Here is a 20,336-nt window from a genome sequence, read left to right as displayed (position 1 = left end):
GATAATTTGCATGCTGATAAATGAGATAGTTGTGTAGTAATTTTTTTGAATTGTAATTTGAAATGCAATTTATGTACACTCTCTGGGCCAGCTTAGAGAGTGTCCCATAAATACCCCTGATTGACTGATCCTTCACTGACAGTGAGGACAACCCCAGCATTATATTTTAGAAAGCTTTCATATAGCACTTTACATTAAATTAAATTAGACAAGATAATATATGTGGAAGGCCCTTTGTAAACTTATTTTTAAGAAAACATTTTGGTTACTCAGTGAAACTGCCAGAATTTTAGAGGTGAGGAAACAGATTCTAATTCATTTAAGTGATTGGCACAGCCCGATAGGTGGCAGCACTGATTGAATTGTCTCATTTAGACTGGACTACCAGGCAGGGATCATCTGCCCAGTTCCAGGAGCCTTTTCAGTGAGCTCCGATGATTTCTTTAGGCCTAGTGAATTTTCTGCACAAGTCCTTCACCATCTAGTACTTCTTTCTTTGAACATGTGTGCTTGCATTAAGACATCCAGGATGGAACTGTAAGCTGGGCTCAACATATAAAGCTGTAGTTTTGTCAACTTTAAGCTCCTAGTCAGGCAGTGTGGATAAGGAGAGAGCACTCTGAAGAGGAATAGAAAGAAGTTGGCTAGAGGAACTCAACAATGACAGAGACAGATATTCCTACTCATAGCCACATAGAGGGAGTACAGACTTGTTTTCCATTTTTATTAAAGTAGTGATATGCAGAGAGAAGCTAAAGTGTGCTAAGGTCTTATTTCTTTTTTTTTTTTTTTTCTTTTTTTTTTTTTTTTTAGGCTACAGACATGCAGGCTCAGTGGCCATGGCCCACGGGCCCAGCCGCTCCGCAACATGTGGGATCCTCCCAGACTGGGGCACGAACCCGTGTCCCCTGATCGGCAGGCAGACTCTCAACCACTGCGCCACCAGGGAAGCTCCTAAGGTCTTATTTCTTAAAAAGGATATGGAATACTGATTAACTTCAGGCTTTCTTAGAAGAACATAAATTTAAATGTGTTAAAGAATTCAAGAGAAACTCATACAAATAAATATAATTAGCATATGTAACTTCCAAGTATGGGAAAAATGATGGAATACAGAAAATTCCATCAGTCCAATTACGTAGAAAAAGATAAAAGATAATACAACATGGCAAATAAAAAAGACAAAATAAGGAGAAATATGAATCCAGTTGTGTCAGTAGTCATAATAAATGTAAATAAATTAAACTCACTCATTAAGAGATTCTTAGACTCTATTTTAAAATTTTCAGCTTTGCTTGCTATTCATAAAAGCCATGCTAAAAATGACTCAGAAAGGTTGAAAACAAAGGGAAGGAAAAAGATACACTAGGCATATAGCAACCAAAAGAAAAATGGTGAAGCAACATTAATGTCAGACAAAATGTGATCTAAGGCAATTTAGTAATAAACAGATATTTCACACTGATGAAAGAAAGGAGATCTGCCAAGAGAGTATCAACCATGAATCTATGCCCCTAACAGCATAGTCTTGAAATATATAAAGCAAAAAAGCAATGGAATTATAAGCAGAAATTGATAATCTCTAATAATGAGAGACCTTTTTTTTTTTTTGGAAACGAGGTTTATTTATTTATTTTTTGGTGCGTTGGGTCTTCGTTGCTGCGCGTAGGCTTTCTTCTAGTTGCAGCAAGCGGGGGCTACTCTTCGTTGCAGTGCGTGGGCTTCTCCTTGCAGTGGCTTCTCTTGTTGCGGAGCACGGGCTCTAGGTGTGCGGGCTTCAGTAGTTGTGTCATGTGGGCTCAGTAGTTGTGGCTCATGGGCTCTAGAGCGCAGGTTCAGTAGCTGTGGTGCACGGGCTTAGTTGCTCCGCGGCATCTGGGATCTTCCCGGACCAGGGCTCGAACCCGTGTCTCCCACGTTGGCAGACGGATTCTTAACCACTGTGCCACCAGGGAGCCCATGAGAGACATTTAAAACACCCTTGTTAGAAACCGGTTAAGCAGAATAGATTAAAAAGATTTTTTAAAGTACAAGGATGTGACAGATATACGATCTAAATGAGACGGAAGGGAATTTTTAATTCCAAATTCTTAATGACAGATTCATTTTTAGTCCCAAGGTGATTTTCATTTGTTTTATTTCTCAATTTTCTAAGGAAGAAAATATTTAAATGTTCATGCTACATTTAGCAGAGAAATTCTAATAACAGGGTAATTCTTAAATTACTTTCAAAAGAATGGAAAGTCCACAAATGCGAGGGCACAAGAAAAAGTTCCACCTTTTGATGGCTACCAGAAGTTTTTCCTTTGGCCTGCAATATGACATTGATGACACTACCTAATTCTGAAAGTATCAATGTCTATGACAGTATAAGAACCATGGTTTGGAAACAGTATTTCTTCTGTCAACATCTGTGATATTATCATATACTTATATATCATAAATATGGAATATATAATTATATAACATAATAATATAATATTATTATAATATAATTTATAATGCTTATAACCTCAGGAGTGTGGTACCCTTGGGAATATAAGACTAAATACAGCAAGGGCTCTTATTCTGCCCAGAATACCTTTCTTTCTGTGCCTTCCAGGACTGAGTTATTATACCACTGAAATCACCCTTTGGAGCTCACATTTTAAAAGTTCTAAGATGTGTATGACTTAAAAATAAGCATGTCATATTAACACATTTAGATAAATATTGTCCTTCAGAGTTAGTCTTGGGGAGGTGTTCACTTATAACCATGACACAAACACTACTCAAGATACTGTATTTTACCAATTTTAAGAGGTATAGTTTTCCATATTTTAACATCTCTGCAATTGAAATGAGTCTTAACAGTTGATGGTATCTTACAATCCCTTTTGGCTAGGTGGCAGTTGTGATGTCATAGTTGTTTCCATATGCACATTTAATATCAAAATGTCTAGGATCAAAACCTGCCTAATGGGTGTCTTGGGTGAAAATCCCAGAGATAACAGGGGATCACCTGTAACTCCTAGAAACCAATGGTTGTGGGGAGCGAACGCAAAAGATGGTTAATCAGGCTTAGTTATTGATTATGCTGAAGTGGGAGACAAAAGGAGGCTGGTCTACATATTTGCAAAGCTGGCTTGAAAGCATAGCAAAAATGGCTTTTAGTTCTCTTATGAGTTCTTTTAAGAATTGCTGCAGCAACAGTGCTCCTGGTGGCACAGAAGACTTTAAGAAATTTGAGTGGAAAATTGGACTCTGAGTATTTTTTCTTAATATATGCATGTTTGATTAAAATCTGTGTCTACATTGAAAGGAGCTCTTTCAAAAAGTAAAAAAAAAATAAGTGATGATAAGGAACTGTAACAGATTGGTGTTGGTTTTTTTCTTTTTGTTTTTGTTTTCCTTTTTACTGGTGTATAAAGTAATGGGGCTCATAACTTTGATGAAATATTTTTGATACTGATTTCTTAGAATTGCCTTTCAGAGCTATTGTGTAAAACCTGATTGTTAGTCGCATCCCGTTTTAGAAATCTTGACTGGGATAGAATGATAAGTACACAGTGATTTTCCCTTAACACTTCAAGGGATATTTAGAGATATTATTCCATCTTCTTCTAACATTTACTGTTGCTAATGAAGAGCCTGCTGTCAACCTGGTTGTTACTCCTTATTAGGTAAATGATTTTTTCTCTCTGATAACTTTCAGATTTTTTTCTCTATTCTTAATATTTTAGGGTTTCAATATAAAGGGTGTGTGTGTGTGTGTATGGTGGTGGGAGGAGTTGCCTGATTGCACTTGATGGCTTTAAGCATGAGGACTCATTTTTCTTCAGTTCTAGCAAACTCATTTATTAACTCTGAATAATGTCTCTGCCATTCTATTTTTTTCCTTCTGACATTCCTTCTGGATATACACTGAAACTTCTCTTTTATTTTCTCCTTATCTCTTAATTTCTCTCTTCTTTCCCATCACTTTATCTGCCCTGTGCTCTGGCAGATTCTTTTCTTCTGTTCTCTCTTCCTGTTCAATGATTTTTTTCCCTCTTCAACTGTGTCTAGTCTACTATTTAAATCTATCCCTTGAGCCTTTTTATTTCTAATACTGTATCCGTTTCTTGGATTTCTCCGTGGTTCTTTTTCACATTCACTTGTTTGCTTTTATGGATGCTATTTCCCTCTTGAGCTCTTTGAACATATAAAACATTTTAATGTGCCATTCATATTGCTCTATCACCTCTAATTCCTTAGATGAGAATTTCCTCAATTTTCAGGTCTATAGACTACTTACTTAGACGTTTTGTAGTTCTTGTCTTTGAGTTAATTTTCTCGGGGTGTTTTGGATCATGGATGACCTAGGAAGTGGAGATATCTCTGATAAGTGATGTCATGGACAACCTGCCTGGGCCCTGAAAGTTTCATCAGCTCCTAATTAGTGTTTTTATGTTACCATCTTAGTTTGAAGCTTCCACACCACAAAGGTAAATTGAATTTGAGCTGTCTGTGTATATCTTCTGTACCAGCTTGGGGTTCCTGCATGTCTCCATTGCCTTTTTCATTCTCCTATAGAGATTTCCCAGATATAAGCTCCACTAGGTTTCTGCTGATTGAGGAGCCTATGACCTTACCCTGTGGCCTCAAATTTACCCACAATCTAGCATATTTCCAACTTTTAGGGCACACATCTCATTCAAGTCACCCCCTTGGGCTAAGCATCTTCAGCTTCTGCTCATAGATATGAATTTCCTGTTTGGCACCTGAAAAATTGTCTTCTTTCTTTTTTTTTTTTTTTTTTTTCTGGCCATGCCGCGGGGCATGTGGGATCTTAATTCCCCGACCAGGGATGGAACCCGTGCCCCCTGCACTGGAAGTGGAGAGTCTTAACCACTGGACTTCCAGGGAAGACACTGTCTTTTTTCTTAAAAAACTCTGTATTTTTTAAAAAGTGTTTTTAGTAAATGCTTTTGAACTGGTATTTCTTGGAGTTTGGAGTATAAGAGAGTGATTCCAGTGTGGCTCCCATCTGCCGTCTTGACCTGGAAGTCTCATTGAGATCTCTAAAAATTTTCTTCTTCCATTCCTCTCTTACCCCCATTTAGGGTTTGTAGTCAGGAGCTGGTTTATTTTTGGAGGAACTGGTGCCCCTACCGGTTGGTTCACTTCTGGCTCTGCAGAGACAACCACTTAGCTACAGAGTTTACTTTCTCTACACCTAGTATAGGAGGTTTAACTTAGGGACTCCATACCAACCAGTTAGAAGTTCATCTTCTACTGGCCTGTTCTCACTCTGTAACACAACTCCAGCTAGGCAGAATACAGGATTCAGCTTTGGAGCACCAGTTGCATCAACTCCTATCCCAGTAGGAACTGGATTTCCTTAGGGTAAGAAGAGTACCATTTGATTCTTTTAGTGGCTACAAAGGTAATCATCTTTCAAAGACAAACTTTCAATTCGGAGTATGGAAAGGGTAAAGGGATGGTGTGGCATTTCGAAGTCAATTATTAGGAATTATGCTACTCATTCCCAAGGTAGTCCTATAAATTGAAGTCATTTCTGATTTGAGACACAAGGCACGTTGAATTCTGATCTGTGGTATCCCTTCGTTTTATGTGAGCCATAGGAAGAGTACTCACTGGGTTTTGAACATATACCATCTTGAAATTAGACTGCTTGCTTATTAAATGTCTCTCTCTAGAGAGATCTTTGTCTATTGATCATTTTAATGACCTTGGATATACATTCTTCCCTCCTGCATCTCAGAATTTTTAAAGGGAGCATTTTAAAAAATGCCTTTCTATGTAAATTCAGTTGGATCCAGCCCTTTCTTTCAGTAACACCTGATAGCCTGATGAAAGCTATTCCCTCTGGAATTCTCCCCTATACTGTTAGTTATCTAATAACCTGTAATTGAGTGTTAAATAACCTTTCTTAGGACGGGTAATTTAAATACTGAAGCACTTTTTTCGTGGGTCATGAAATACATTTAAAAATTTCTAGAAACTCTATTAAAGGTATGCCTCACGTGACTTTGTGATTCAGTGTCTAAAACTAAAAATTATGTTTTTAATAAAGTCTGCCAGACCGGCAGAAGAAGTGTAAGTTCTGTTGTCTGTACTGAAAATAAAAATTCCGCAGCTACTCCTTCCCCATCAAAACCTTTAAAACTTTTGTTCTCCTTAAAGTAGACCGAATTAGGAAACCTTTATCTATGGATGAGCGAATACGGAGCTCTGTACATGTATTCCTGTAATAATATCTGGTTATCTTTCCTTCTGTATTGAGATGAAATAACCTATGGAATAAAATGTTATAAAACTTAATTTGGGGGAAAAGTCTGCACCTGCCGAAGAGGCAAGAGACTTTTTCTTCCCTCTTTGTTTCCTGGTGCGTGAGGAGAGGGGTTTAAGAACGCTGCTTAAAGGAACCCCAGAGACGGGCGCGAGCCGCGGCTAAAAGCGCGGACCCCAGAGACAGGCGCGAGCCGCGGCTAAAAGCGCGGACCCCAGAGACGGGCGGGAAACGCTAAGGCTGCTGCTGCCGCCACCAAGGGGCCTGTGTGCGAGCACAGGTCACTCTCCACACCCCTCTTCCGCGGAGCCTGTGCAGCCCGCCACTGCCAGGTTCCCGGGATCCAGGGACAACTTCCCCGGGAGAACGCACGGCGGGCCTCAGGCTGGTGCAAAGTCACGGCGGACTTTGCCGCCGCAGGCCCGCCCCGCACTCCGTGCCCCTCCCTCCCCGCCGGCCTGAGTGCGCCAGAGCCCCCGAATCAGCGGCTCCTTTAACCCCGTCCTGTCTGAGCAAAAACCAGACGCCCTCCAGCGACCTACACGCAGTGGCAGGGCCAAATCCAAAGCTGAGCCCTGGGAGCTGTGAGAACAAAGAAGAGAAAGGGAAATCTCTCCCAGCAGCCTCAGAAGCAGCGGATTAAAGCTCCACAATCAACTTGATATACCCTGCATCTGTGGAATACCTGAATAGACAACCAATCATCCCAAATTAAGGAAGTGGACTTTAGGAGCAAGATCTATGATTTTTTTCCCTATTCCTCTTTTTGTGAGTGTGTATGTGTATGCTTCTGTGTGAGATCTTGTCTGTATAGTCTTGCTTCCACCATTTGTCCTAGGGTTCTATCCGTCCATGGTTTTTTTTTAAAATTTTTTTCTTAATAATCAATTTTAATTTTAATAACGTTATTATACTTTACCTTCGTTCGTTCTTTCTTTCTTTCTTTCTTTCTTTCTTTCTTTCTTTCTTTGCTTCCTTCCTTCCCTCCTTTAGACAACGAATCATCCCAAATTGAGGAGGTGGTCTCTGACAGCAAGATTTATGATTTTTCCCCATTTACCTCTTTTAGTGAGGGTGTATGTGTATGCTTCTGTGTAAGATTTTGTCTGTATAGCTTTGCTTCCAACATTTGTCCTAAGGTTCTATCCGTCCCTTTTTTTTTTCTAAATAAGAATTTTTTAATTCAATAACTTTATTATACTTTATTATATTTTTACTGTATCTTCTTTCTGTCTTTTTTCCTTCTTTCCCTCCTTCCTTCCTTCCTCCCTCCCTCCCTCCTTTCTTTCCTTCTTGCCTTCATTCCTTCTTTGCTTCTTTCTTTCTTTCTTCCTTCCTTCCTTCCCTCCTTTCCTTCTTTCTTTCCTCATACTTCTACTAATTCCCTCTACTTTTTCTCCCTTTCATTCTGAGCCATGTGGATGAAAGGCTCTTGGTGCTCCAGCCAGGAGTCAGGGCTCTGCCTCTGAGGTAGGAGAGCCAACTTCAGGACACTGGTCAACAAGAGACCACCCAGCTCCACATAATATCAAACGGCGAAAATCTCCCAGAGACCTCCATCTTAACACCAGCACCCAGCTTCACTCAACGACCAGCAAGCCACAGTGCTGGACAACCTATGCCAAACAACTAGCAAAACAGGAACACAACCCCACCCATTAGCAGAGAGGCTGCCTAAAATCATAATAAGACCACAGACACCCCAAAACCCACCACCAGACGTGAACCTGCCCACTAGAGAGACAAGATCCAGCCTCATCCACCACAACACAGGCACTAGTCCCCTCCACCAGGAAGCCTACACAACCCACTGAACCAACCAGCCACTGGAGACAGACATCAAAAACAGCGGGAACTACGAACCTGCAGTCTGCAAAAAGGAGACCCCAAATACAGTAAGATAAGCAAAATGAGAAGACAGAAAAACACACAGCAGATAAAGGAGCAAGATAAAAATGCACCAGACCTAACAAATGAAGAGGAAATAGCCAGTCTACCTGAAAAAGAATTCAGAATAATGATAGTAAGGATGATCCGAAATCTTGGAAACAGAATGGACAAAATGCAAGAAACAGTTAACAAGGACCTAGAAGAAATAAAGATGAAACAAGCAACGATGAACAACACAATAAATGAAATTAAAAGTACTCTAGATGGGATCAATAGCAGAATAACTGAGGCAGAAGAACGGATAAGTGACCTGGAAGATAAAATAGTGGAAATAACTACTGCAGAGCAGAATAAAGAAAAAAGAATGAAAAGAACTGAGGACAGTCTCAGAGACCTTTGGAACAACATTAAATGCACCAACATTCGAATTATAGGGGTTCCAGAATAAGAAGAGAAAAAGAAAGGGACTGAGAAAATATTTGAAGAGATTATAGTTGAAAACTTCCCTAATATGGGAAAGGAAATAGTTAATCAAGTCCAGGAAGCACAGAGAGTCCCATACAGGATAAATCCAAGGAGAAATACGCCAAGACACATATTAATCAAACTGTCAAAAATTAAATACAAAGAAATCATATTAAAAGCAGCAAGGGAAAAACAACAAATAACACATAAGGGAATCCCCATAAGGTTAACAGCTGATCTCTCAGCAGAAACCCTACAAGCCAGAAGGGAGTGGCAGGACATACTGAAAGTGATGAAGGAGAAAAACCTGCAGCCAAGACTACTCTACCCAGCAAGGATCTCATTCAGATTTGATGGAGAAATTAAAACCTTTACAGACAAGCAAAAGCTGAGAGAGTTCAGCACCACCAAACCAGCTTTACAACAAATGCTAAAGGATCTTCTCTAGGCAAGAAACACAAGAGAAGGAAAAGACCTATAATAACGAACCCAAAACAATTTAGAAAATGGGAATAGGAACATACATATCGATAATTACCTTAAATGTAAATGGACTAAATGCTCCCACCAAAAGACACAGATTAGCTGATTGGATACAAAAACAAGACCCTTATATATGCTGTCTACAAGAGACCCACTTCAGACCTAGAGACACACACAGACTGAAAGTAAGGGGATGGAAAAAGATATTCCATGCAAATGGAAACCAAAAGAAAGCTGGAGTAGCAATTCTCATATCAGACAAAATAGACTTTAAAATATGGACTATTACAAGAGATAAAGAAGGACACTACATAACGATCAAGGGATCGATCCAAGAAGAAGATAGAACAATTGTAAATATTTATGCACCCAACATAGGAGCACCTCAATACATAAGGCAAATACTAACAGCCATAAAAGGGGAAATCGACAGTAACACATTCATAGTAGGGGACTTAAACACCCCACTTTCACCCATGGACAGATCACCCAAAATGAAAATAAATAAGGAAACACAAGCTTTAAATGATACATTAAACAAGATGGACTTAATTGATATTTATAGGACACTCCATTCAAAAATAACAGAATACACATTTTTCTCAAGTGCTCATGGAACATTCTCCAGGATAGATCATATCTTGGGTCACAAATCAAGCCTTGGTAAATTTAAGAAAATTGAAATTGTATCAAGTATCTTTTCTGACCACAACGCCATGAGACTAGATATCAATTACAGGAAAAGATCTGTAAAAACTACAAACACATGGAGGCTAAACAATACACTACTTAATAACGAAGTGATCACTGAAGAAATCAAAGAGGAAATCAAAAAAAATACCTAGAAACAAATGACAATGGAGACACAACGACCCAAAACCTGTGGGATGCAGCAAAAGCAGTTCTAAGGGGGAAGTTTATAGCAATACAAGCCCACCTTAAGAAGCAGGAAACATCTCGAATGAACAAACTAACCTTGAACCTCAAGCAATTAGAGAAAGAAGAACAAAAAAACCCCAAAGCTAGCAGAAGGAAAGAAATCATAAAAATCAGATCAGAAATAAATGAAAAAGAAATGAAGGAAACAATAGCAAAGATCAATAAAACTAAAAGCTGGTTCTTTGAGAAGGTAAACAAAATAGATAAACCACTAGCCAGACTCCTCAAGAAAAAAAAGGAGAAGACTCAAATCAATAGAATTAGAAATGAAAAAGGAGAGGTAACAACTGACACTGCAGAAATACAAAAGATCATGAGAGATTACTACAAGCAACTCTATGCCAATAAAATGGACAATCTGGAAGAAATGGACAAATTCTTAGAAATGCACAACCTGCCAAGACTGAATCAGGAAGAAATAGAAAATATGAACAGACCAATCACAAGTACTGAAATGGAAACTGTAACTAAAAATCTTCCAACAAAGAAAAGCCCAGGACCAGATGGCTTCACAGGCGAATTCTATCAAACATTTAGAGAAGAGCTAACACCTATCCTTCTCAAACTCTTCCAAAATATAGCAGAGGGAGGAACACTCCCAAATTCCTTCTACGAGGCCACCATCACCTTGATACCAAAACCAGACAAGGATGTCACAAAGAAAGAAAACTACAGGCCAATATCACTGATGAACATAGATGCAAAAATCCTCAACAAAATACTAGCAAACAGAATCCAACAGCACATTAAAAGGATCATACACCATAATCAAGTGGGGTTTATTCCAGGAATGCAAGGATTGTTCAATATACGCAAATCTGTCAATGTGATAAACCATATTAACAAACTGAAAGAGAAAAACCATATGATCATCTCAATAGATGCAGAGAAAGCTTTTGACAAAATTCAACACCCATTTATGATAAAAACCTGCAGAAAGTAGGCATAGAGGGAACTTTCCTCAAGATAATAAAGGCCATATATGACAAGCCCACAGCAAACATCATCCTCAATGGTGAAAAACTGAAAGCATTTCCACGAAGATCAGGAACAAGACAAGGTTGCCCACTCTCACCACTCTTATTCAACATAGTTTTGGAAGTTTTAGCCACAGCAATCAGAGAAGAAAAGGAAATAAAAGGAATCCAAATCGGAAAAGAAGAAGTAAAGCTGTCACTGTTTGCAGATGACATGATCCTATACATAGAGAATCCTAAAGATGCTACCAGAAAACTACTAGAGCTAATCAATGAATTTGGTAAAGTGGCAGGATACAAAATTAATGCACAGAAATCTCTGGCATTCCTATATACTAATGATGAAAAATCTGAAAGTGAAATCAAGAAAACACTCCCATTTACCAGTGCAACAAAAAGAATAAAATATCTAGGAATAAACCTACCTAAGGAGACAAAAGACCTGTATGCAGAAAATTATAAGACACTGATGAAAGAAATTAAAGATGATACAAATAGATGGAGAGATATACCATGTTCTTGGATTGGAAGAATCAACATTGTGAAAATGACTCTACTACCCAAAGCAATCTATAGATTCAATGCAATCCCTATCAAACTACCACTGGCATTTTTCACAGAACTAGAACAAAAAATTTTGCAATTTGTATGGAAACACAAAAGACCCCGAATAGCCAAAGCAATCTTGAGAACGAAAAAAGGAACTGGAGGAATCAGGCTCCCTGACTTCAGACTATACTACAAAGCTACAGTTATCAAGACGGTATGGTACTGGCACAAAAACAGAAAGATAGATCAATGGAACAGGATAGAAAGCCCAGAGATAAACCCATGCACATATGGACACCTTATCTTTGATAAAGGTGGCAGGAATGTACAGTGGGGAAAGGACAGCCTCTTCAATAAGTGGTGCTGGGAAAACTGGACAGGTACATGTAAAAGTATGAGATTAGATCACTCCCTAACACCATACACAAAAATAAGCTATAAATGGATTAAAGGCCTAAATGTAAGGCCAGAAACTATCAAACTCTTAGAGGAAAACACAGGCAGAACTCTCTATGACATAAATCACAGCAAGATCCTTTTTGACCCACCTCCTAGAGTAATGGAAATAAAAACAAAAATAAACCAATGGGACCTAATGAAACTTCAAAGCTTTTGCACAGCAAAGGAAACCATAAACAAGACCAAAAGACAACCCTCAGAATGGGAGAAAATATTTGCAAATGAAACAACCGACAAAGGATTAATCTCCAAAATTTACAAGCAGCTCATGCAGCTCAATAACAAAAAAACAAACAACCCAATCCAAAAATGGGCAGAAGACCTAAATAGACATTTCTCCAAAGAAGATATACAGACTGCCAACAAACACATGAAAGAATGCTCAACATCATTAATCATTAGAGAAATGCAAATCAAAACTACAATGAGATATCATCTCACACCAGTCAGAATGGCTATCATCAAAAACTCTAGAAACAATAAATGCTGGAGAGGGTGTGGAGAAAAGGGAACACTCTTGCACTGCTGGTGGGAATGTGAATTGGTTCAGCCACTATGGAGAACAGTATGGAGGTTCCTTAAAAAACTACAAGTAGAACTACCATATGACCCAGCAATCCCACTACTGGGCATATACCCTGAGAAAACCAAAATTCAAAAAGAGTCATGTACCAAAATGTTCATTGCAGCTCTATTTACAATAGCCCGGAGATGGAAACAACCTAAGTGCCCATCATCGGATGAATGGATAAAGAAGATGTGGCACATATATACAATGGAATATTACTCAGCCATAAAAAGAAACGAAATTGAGCTATTTGTAATGAGGTGGATAGACCTAGAGTCTGTCATACAGAGTGAAGTAAGTCAGAAAGAAAAAGACAAATACCGTATGCTAACACATATATATGGAATTTAAGGAAAAAAAATGTCATGAAGAACCTAGGGGTAAGACAGGAATAAAGACACAGACCTCCTAGAGAACAGACTTGAGGTTATGGGGAGGGGGAAGGGTGAGCTGTGACAGGGCGAGAGAGAGTCATGGACATATACACACTAACAAACGTAGTAAGGTAGATAGCTAGTGGGAAGCAGCCGCATGGCACAGGGATATTGGCTCGGTGCTTTGTGACAGCCTGGAGGAGTGGGATAGGGAGGGTGGGAGGGAGGGAGACGCAAGAGGGAAGACATATGGGAACATATGTTTATGTATGACTGATTCACTTTGTTATAAAGCAGAAACTAACACACCATTGTAAAGCAATTATACCCCAATAAAGATGTTAAAAAAAAAACAAACTTAATTTGACAGGAGCTATGTTATCTAGCTGCCATTTAATGTGGCGGCGAACTATTATATTGATTTTTTCCTTTCTCTATTTAGAATAAATGCAATAAAATTAAACTTGGGCAACAGGGCTTTCACACAACCTACAGTGATTCTAGGGGCTTTTGAGCTGGGTGCCAGCACCCGTACTAATGCTGTAACAAGCAGTGCCCTATCACACCAGGGGACAGCATCCACTCCTTTTGCTTTTGGCTCTGTCACTCAGTCTGCAGCAGTGTCCTCGTTCATTGGTGGAAGTGCACCTCAGACTGGGTGCACCAACTTCAATATTGTCTTGATGGGGAACGCCTCTCAACCAACAGCGTTTGCAGGATTACCCCTCACTCCTGCTACTCGGACGTCTAGTGGAACGATTGCTACACAATCAGTTACTCGTTTCAACCGTGGTGGACAGTCCACTGGTAAGTTTTGAACTCTGCTCTCTAATGGAGAAGCACAGTATTCAAGATTGATTTTGAGATTCTTATTTGATTGATTCATCCGAATATGACTGACTTCTCTTATTGGAGGTTAGTGTTATTGATGAATGCGATAGAAATTTAATCTAAACTGCTCCTTCTGGTTTTGCATTTTTAGGTTTAGAACCAAGGAATGTTTGTTTGGGGGAAAAGTTACAACCTTCTGAGAATGAATAGTCTAGACAAATTGGCCACTAGTAATAATAGCGTTACACTGAAATGTTTTGTTCAACTGTTTAATGCTTGTATTTACCAAGCATTTTTTTTCACAATCTGTTGATATGTTCTGTTTTCCTTTTTTAAAATAAAACTTCTGAAATGAAATTTATCAGGAGGTACGATAAAACAGGAAAGAACATTTCTGGAGTAGTATAAAATTTTAGAGAATATTAATAATGTAGTAATAAGTGAGTTATATGGCATAGTTGGGGAATGGTAAAATATTTTGGCTAGTAGAGACATTTTGCATGCATGGGTTACCAGTTTCTAAATAAGTCAGATTCAGTAAAATGCATTTAACCTATACTGAACATTAATGAGAAGACATTTAGGATCTTTCTAAACCAAAATGCAGTTAATAAAAAGTACTGGTTTATAAGCCACATAAGCTTGGTTTTACTGTAGATGCCTCAGATATTTTAGAGCTTGAGAAATACACTGAGTGAGATATTGTATACATTTTACTTTATGGTATATTTTATTGAATTACATATTCATAGTAATGGTTTCAGAGCTTTTGGAAACAACCAAAAAGGTAAAATATGTAAAAAATTATAGATAATAAACAACTTATTTATAATTTGTATTTAGTAGTGATAATGTAACCAATTTTGATTGGTTGGTATGGCATTGTAGGACACAAAGAGATGAAGTGGAGCATTAAAATCATTATGATGCTAGAATATTTGGTCACTACCTTGGGGGGCATTATTTTAATTGTGTACAAATGAATTTTTGATATTACAAATAATACATATCTGTTATCAATAAAAAAACAACCAGGAAATAAGTGTTTGAACTTTGGTTCTGTTGTTTACTAGTTCTCTGACCTTGGACAAGTTACTCTAAGCTCTCAGTGCTTGGTTTGCTCATCAGTAAGTGCTCAGCGTTTTACCTTGTAGGGTTGTTGTGAGGATTAGGTAGGTAAGTGAATATAAATAACTGCTTAGAACCTTGTCTGACATGTATATAATAGGTATTCAATAAACGTTGGCTATCTTTGTCGTTTTTATGAAAGTATACATTTCCCCACGGTGTTAAATATGTTGGATATTATCCCTTTTGTTTGTTTGTTTGTTTTTTAAGCTTTGGTAGTTTAACACTGAAAATAGTATCATAGCATCATGTTCATTTACATTTTCCTTTATTAGTAGTAAGGCTGACTTCTCTTCAAATGATTGATTAATTGTATTTGTGTTTTTTTCGTGTGTTTGTGTGTGTGTGTGTGTGTGTGTGTGTGAGAGAGAGAGAGAGAGAGAGGGAAATTGAATGAATTCCCTTTTTGTATCTTTTGCTCAGTTTTCTGTCTTTTTTTCTTTTTTGGGGGGGGGCGCACCATGCGGCTTGCGGGATCTTAATTCCCCCAACTGAGGATCGAACCCAGGCCCTCGAACCCGCGCCTTTGGCAGTGGGAGTGTGGAGCCCTAACCATTGGACCACCGGGGAATTCCCTGCTCAGTTTTCTAATATGGTGCTTATCTTTTCCTCGTTTATATGCAGGTGCAATAGCCTAACGCTTTGATATTTGTATAAGAAGTATTTTTGTACCTATGATTTCTGTTGGTGACAAAGTCACAGGTACTACTAACCTACGTGGTTTGTTGCCTACCTTTATAACTAAAGAAAGTGCTCAGGTTCTGCTAGATGTTAGTGAAAATAAGGATGTAATTCCCCTCCCCCCCAAAAAGAAGTATTTTCCCCAGTTTGTTTCGGTTTTACTTTACTTAGTTTTATAGATATTAAAAGGTTTTAAATTTTTAAATTAAGCTTTTTATTTTGACATAATTGTAGATTCTCATGCAGTTGTAAGAAAAAATAAAGAGATCCCACATACCCTTTGGCCACTTTCTCCTTGTGGTAACATCTTGTGAAACTATAGTACAATATTGCAACCAGGATGTTGATATTGGTAGTCAAGATATAGAATAGTTCTCTCACCACTAGGATTCCTCATTTTGCCCTTTCATAGCAACACCTACTTCTCTTCTGCTCCCACACTCTATTTAACCCTGGCAACTATTAATCTGCTCTCCATTACTGTAATTTTGACATTTCAAAAACGTTATATGGATGGAATCATACAGTATGTAATCTTTTGGGAATGGCTTTTTTCACTCAGTATACTTCCCTTTAGATCATCCAGATTGTTGTGTGAGTCAGTTGTTTGTTTTATTGCTGCATAGTATTCCATGGTATGGATGTCAATTTGTGTAACTATTTGTCATTCAAATAATTTTTCCTCCGTAGGTCAGATGACATTTTTCTCTTGCTGTTTTCAATATTTCTTCTTTGTCTTTAGTTTTCAGAAATTTAATTATTAAGTGTCTTGGTGTAGATTCCTATCATTCTGTCATCAAGTTCATTGATTCTTGTCTCTATCCCCTCTGTTCTGCTGCTGAGTCCTTTTGCTTGGCTTCAGGTTTGCATTTTGGTTATTGGTTATCTGGTTATCTCAAATTTCCACTTGACTCTTCTTTATCTTCTATTTCTTTGTAGAGATTTTCATTTCTTTTCTTTTTCTTTTTTTTGCTAAGGGTATTTTTTCTTGTGTTTCAAGTGTGTTCATAATTTCTTTTTGATGCACTTTTATCATGGATGCTTTGAAATATTTGTCAAATAATTCTAACATTTCTATTATCTTGGTATTGTCTTTTTAAATTCCATTTGAGATCTTTCTGGTTCTTGGTAGGAAGAGTGATTTTTAATTGAAACCTGGACATTTTCTTATTATGTTATGAGACTCTGAATCAGATTCAAGACTTTTGCTTTAGCTGGCTTTATGTGACATTGCTCTGGCATGAGACAGAAGGGTTTCACTGTGTTACTGTAAGGTGGGAGTAGAACTTCATTTTCCCTAGTCCGTCTCCATTGCTACCCAAGGCAAGGGTCTCCTAGTTACTGCTGGGCAGGAGTGGGAGTTCCTGCTCCTGATGTGGTTTCCACTGACACTGTGAGGACATGGTTCATTAACTGCTGGCAGAGGTAACATCCTGGCTCCCTACTTGACCTTCTCTGATACCATCCTGGCTGGGGTACTGGGACACCTCGTTATAGCCTCACAATGGTGGAAGTTTAAGTTCCTCACTTGCTGTTCTCTGGAATAGGTAGGGAGCGGGACCACACTTTTTTCTGTGATGTTTGGTTATTGTCTAAAAGTTTTCTGTCTTGTTGGTCTGCCCCATTCTTGTCTTTTGTCTAGAGAGCAGGTTTTTGTTGGGTTTGGTTTTGTTTTTCTATACCCATTGTCATTTCTGACTGGCCAACCTATTCAACTCCGAGCCTGGGAAATACAAGGCAGAAAGAAAACCCATGGAATTCATTACCATAATGTTCCTTGGGTCTCAAGATCCCTAGTTGATTTGCCTTCTCGCCACCTTTCAGGGTTTTCTTGTTCATTTTATATATAATGTCCAGGGGTTTAAGCCATACGTAGTGGGAGGAATAGGGAAAGTACATTTTCCTGGAAATGGAAATCCTTAAGATGTAAATTTTTATGTTGTCAAATCTCTCATTCTTCTGAGTTTCTCTCTCTGGACTTATTTGTATAGGCCTTTTTCACCTTAGGATTCTTAATTCTTTTTGTTCTTTTATGGTTTATATTTTTAGGAATTTCCTGCCTTCCTATTGATTACTTGAACATTTATAGAATTCCATTATATTTTTAGGAATCTTTTTTCTAAATGATTAGTGAATTAAACCATAGTATTTCATTAAATGGCCATTTTTTCCCTATTGATTTGAGATGCTGCCTTCCTCATACACCAAATTATTATATATGCTTGGTTCTGCTTCTGGACTTCCTATTTTGTTCTATTATCTGTCCTTTCTTCCTCTAGTATCACCATTTCGTTATTGTAGCAAGCCCCACTATCTTGTAGTGTATGGCCACCTTCCCCCATTCTGTTAAAAAAAATGCCTATTTTCTATGGCTAACAATTCATTAAGCTAGTTGACATTTTCCTCTGTTCTTAAACATGAAGGAATTAAGGCTGATTTTGTTAGCCTTATAGCACTAGATGGAGAAAATTATGGTATTGAACCCTTCCTCTTGTCCAGTGGTTCTCAACTGGAGGCGATTTTTGCCCCTTCTCCCAGAGGATATTTGGCAGTATCTGGAGACATTTTTGGTTGTCCAGACTGGGTGAGTGTTACTGGCATCTAGTGGGTAGAGCCCAGGGATGCTGCTAAATACTTTGCAGTGCACATAAAGGAAAATTTTGTTGTCCTCAACACACAACCTTTTGACACCAAATATATGGGAGTTCTTCCCACACCAACCAATTCTCCAACTCTCCAGACACCAAATGGGTGTCCTACAATTCAGCTCTGATGCTCACCACCTGGAGGTAGCACAGACCCCACAGGGTAAGGGCTCAGTTCCTCAAGACTGTCCCCCACTTCAGATATCAATTGCAAGTCCCAGGTTGTCACCTGTACTTCTGACCAACTGACTACAAACTGGGGGTGCCTGTGACCCCTCCCTCCTTGGGTTGGATGATTTGCTAGAACAGCTCACAGAACTCTGGGAAACACTTGACCTAAAATTTCTGGTTCACTATAAATGATACAATTTAGGAACAGCCAAATAGAAGAGATGCGTAAGGCAAAGTATGGGGGAGCAGCCCAGATCGTCCATGTCCTCTCCAGGCACGTCACCCTCCTAGCACCTCCGTGTGTTCACCAACCCAGAAGCTCTCCAAAGCCCTTCATTTAGGGTTTTGATGGAGCTTCCATTATGTAGGCATGATTGATGAAATCTTTGGCCTCTGGTGATTGAACTCAATCTCCAGCTCCTCTCCTCTCCTGAGATGTCAGAGGGTTAGGCTAAAAGCCCCAACCCTCTAATCACTTGGTTGGCTCCTCTGGTAACCAGTCTCTCAGCCTTAGGGGCTTTCTAAAGTTCACCTCTTTGACATAAATCAGGTGTGGTTGAAAGGGACTTGCAGAGGCTCCTTTCACCTTTATTGCTCTTGGAGCTATTTCTGAAACTGGGGACAAAACCCAAATATTATAACAGAAGATGCTTCTATCTCTCTCCTCACTTAGGAAATTACAAGGGTTTTAGGGTCTTTGTCCAAGAAAGGGTACAAAGACCAAATATGCATGTCTTAAATCCCAGCATGGGACAGTCCTCCATTGTCCATTATTATCGGCCCAAGCTGTCAGTAGTGCCATGTTGAAAAACCCTGTTCTAGCCCTATGATTAGGAAAATGAGACTTTGTCTTTTAAACCCTTCCTTATTTAAGAGTCAGGCTCCTTTAGCTTAAAAGCACATCATATTAAATGGCATTTGTTTCCTTAGTTACCTTTGGGTATGTGATTTAAGGTCAGGCCCCTGAAATTATGCCAGTATCTGAGACAGATGATCAAGACTTTAAAATATGGGCATAACTTGAGTGTAATTTAATTAGCGCTAGTGAAGAGATTTCAGTAATACAGTCAGTTACAAAATAAATAATGCAAAAAACAGTCACTTTCCCATGTTTAAACAATAGTAATTGGGAAATATAATGGAGGAATTTCCCATTAACAATTTCAACCAAAGGTATGAAATGCCTAAGAATGAACTTTAAAAATGTGCATGACCTATATGAAGATAACCATACAGTTTTACTGAGGAATATAAAAGAAGACATGAAGAAATGAAGAATACACACACTCGATAGTACAGGAATGTCATTTAGTTCTAAATTAACCAACACGTTGAACATAATTCTTATAAAACCACAATGGGAATCTTTGAGGGAAGGAAAGGAAGGAGGGACTTGACAAGGTTCTAGAGTTTAAATGAAGGGGATAAGTGCATGAGACTAGTCATGTCTTGTTTTTTAAGAAAAGTAATGATAGTGTACTTGTAGAAAAATATATGAAAATATATTGTAAATTTATTCTCTGACTATAAGTTTAAAATATTTAGTATAAAAAATAAATGAATTCTAGTGCTTCAATAATTGGAACTCTCTTGTGGAACAGGGATAGAAGGAAAAATCAGTGAAAAATTTTAAAGTACAGAAACAAACCTGGGTTTATGAAGATGACATTTCCAATCTGGGGAGAGAGGATGGAGTAGTGAACAAATGAATTGCAATAGCTGGCTAGCCAGGTGATTTGGGGGAAGGGGATTATGTTTTGCTTAAAAAGATTAACTGAAAGAAATACTAGGTGAATTAAAGATAGAAAATGAAACCATAAATATTTAAAAAGCATAGGTGAATATGAAAATGTGTAAATAATATTTCTTGGGTTAGGGAGAGGACCATTTATTTAAGTATAA

The 20,336-nt window shown here is 38.4% G+C and overlaps 1 protein-coding gene across 4 annotated transcripts in view; it reads left to right on the top strand.

Moving 5' to 3' along the window:
* The window catches only part of NUP62CL (nucleoporin 62 C-terminal like), a 69,341-nt gene that overhangs the window by 4,637 nt on the left and 44,368 nt on the right, over window positions 1–20,336 (top strand). Inside the window, exon 1 of one of the 4 annotated variants that reach the window (XM_079911598.1) lies at window positions 13,282–13,785. The exons of the other annotated variants lie outside the window; for them this stretch is intronic. Within the exon in view, the coding sequence (XP_079767724.1) occupies window positions 13,662–13,785 (124 nt within the window). The 5' untranslated portion in view covers window positions 13,282–13,661. Of the gene's footprint in view, window positions 1–13,281; window positions 13,786–20,336 lie in introns of those variants that run through there. 4 annotated transcript variants of the gene reach the window in all.

Source organism: Stenella coeruleoalba (genome assembly GCF_951394435.1).
Source record: "Stenella coeruleoalba genome assembly, chromosome: X".
NCBI classification, from domain to species: Eukaryota; Metazoa; Chordata; class Mammalia; order Artiodactyla; family Delphinidae; genus Stenella; species Stenella coeruleoalba.
Note: the sequence above shows the minus strand (reverse complement) of the source record. Positions and strands in the feature narration are given on the sequence as shown.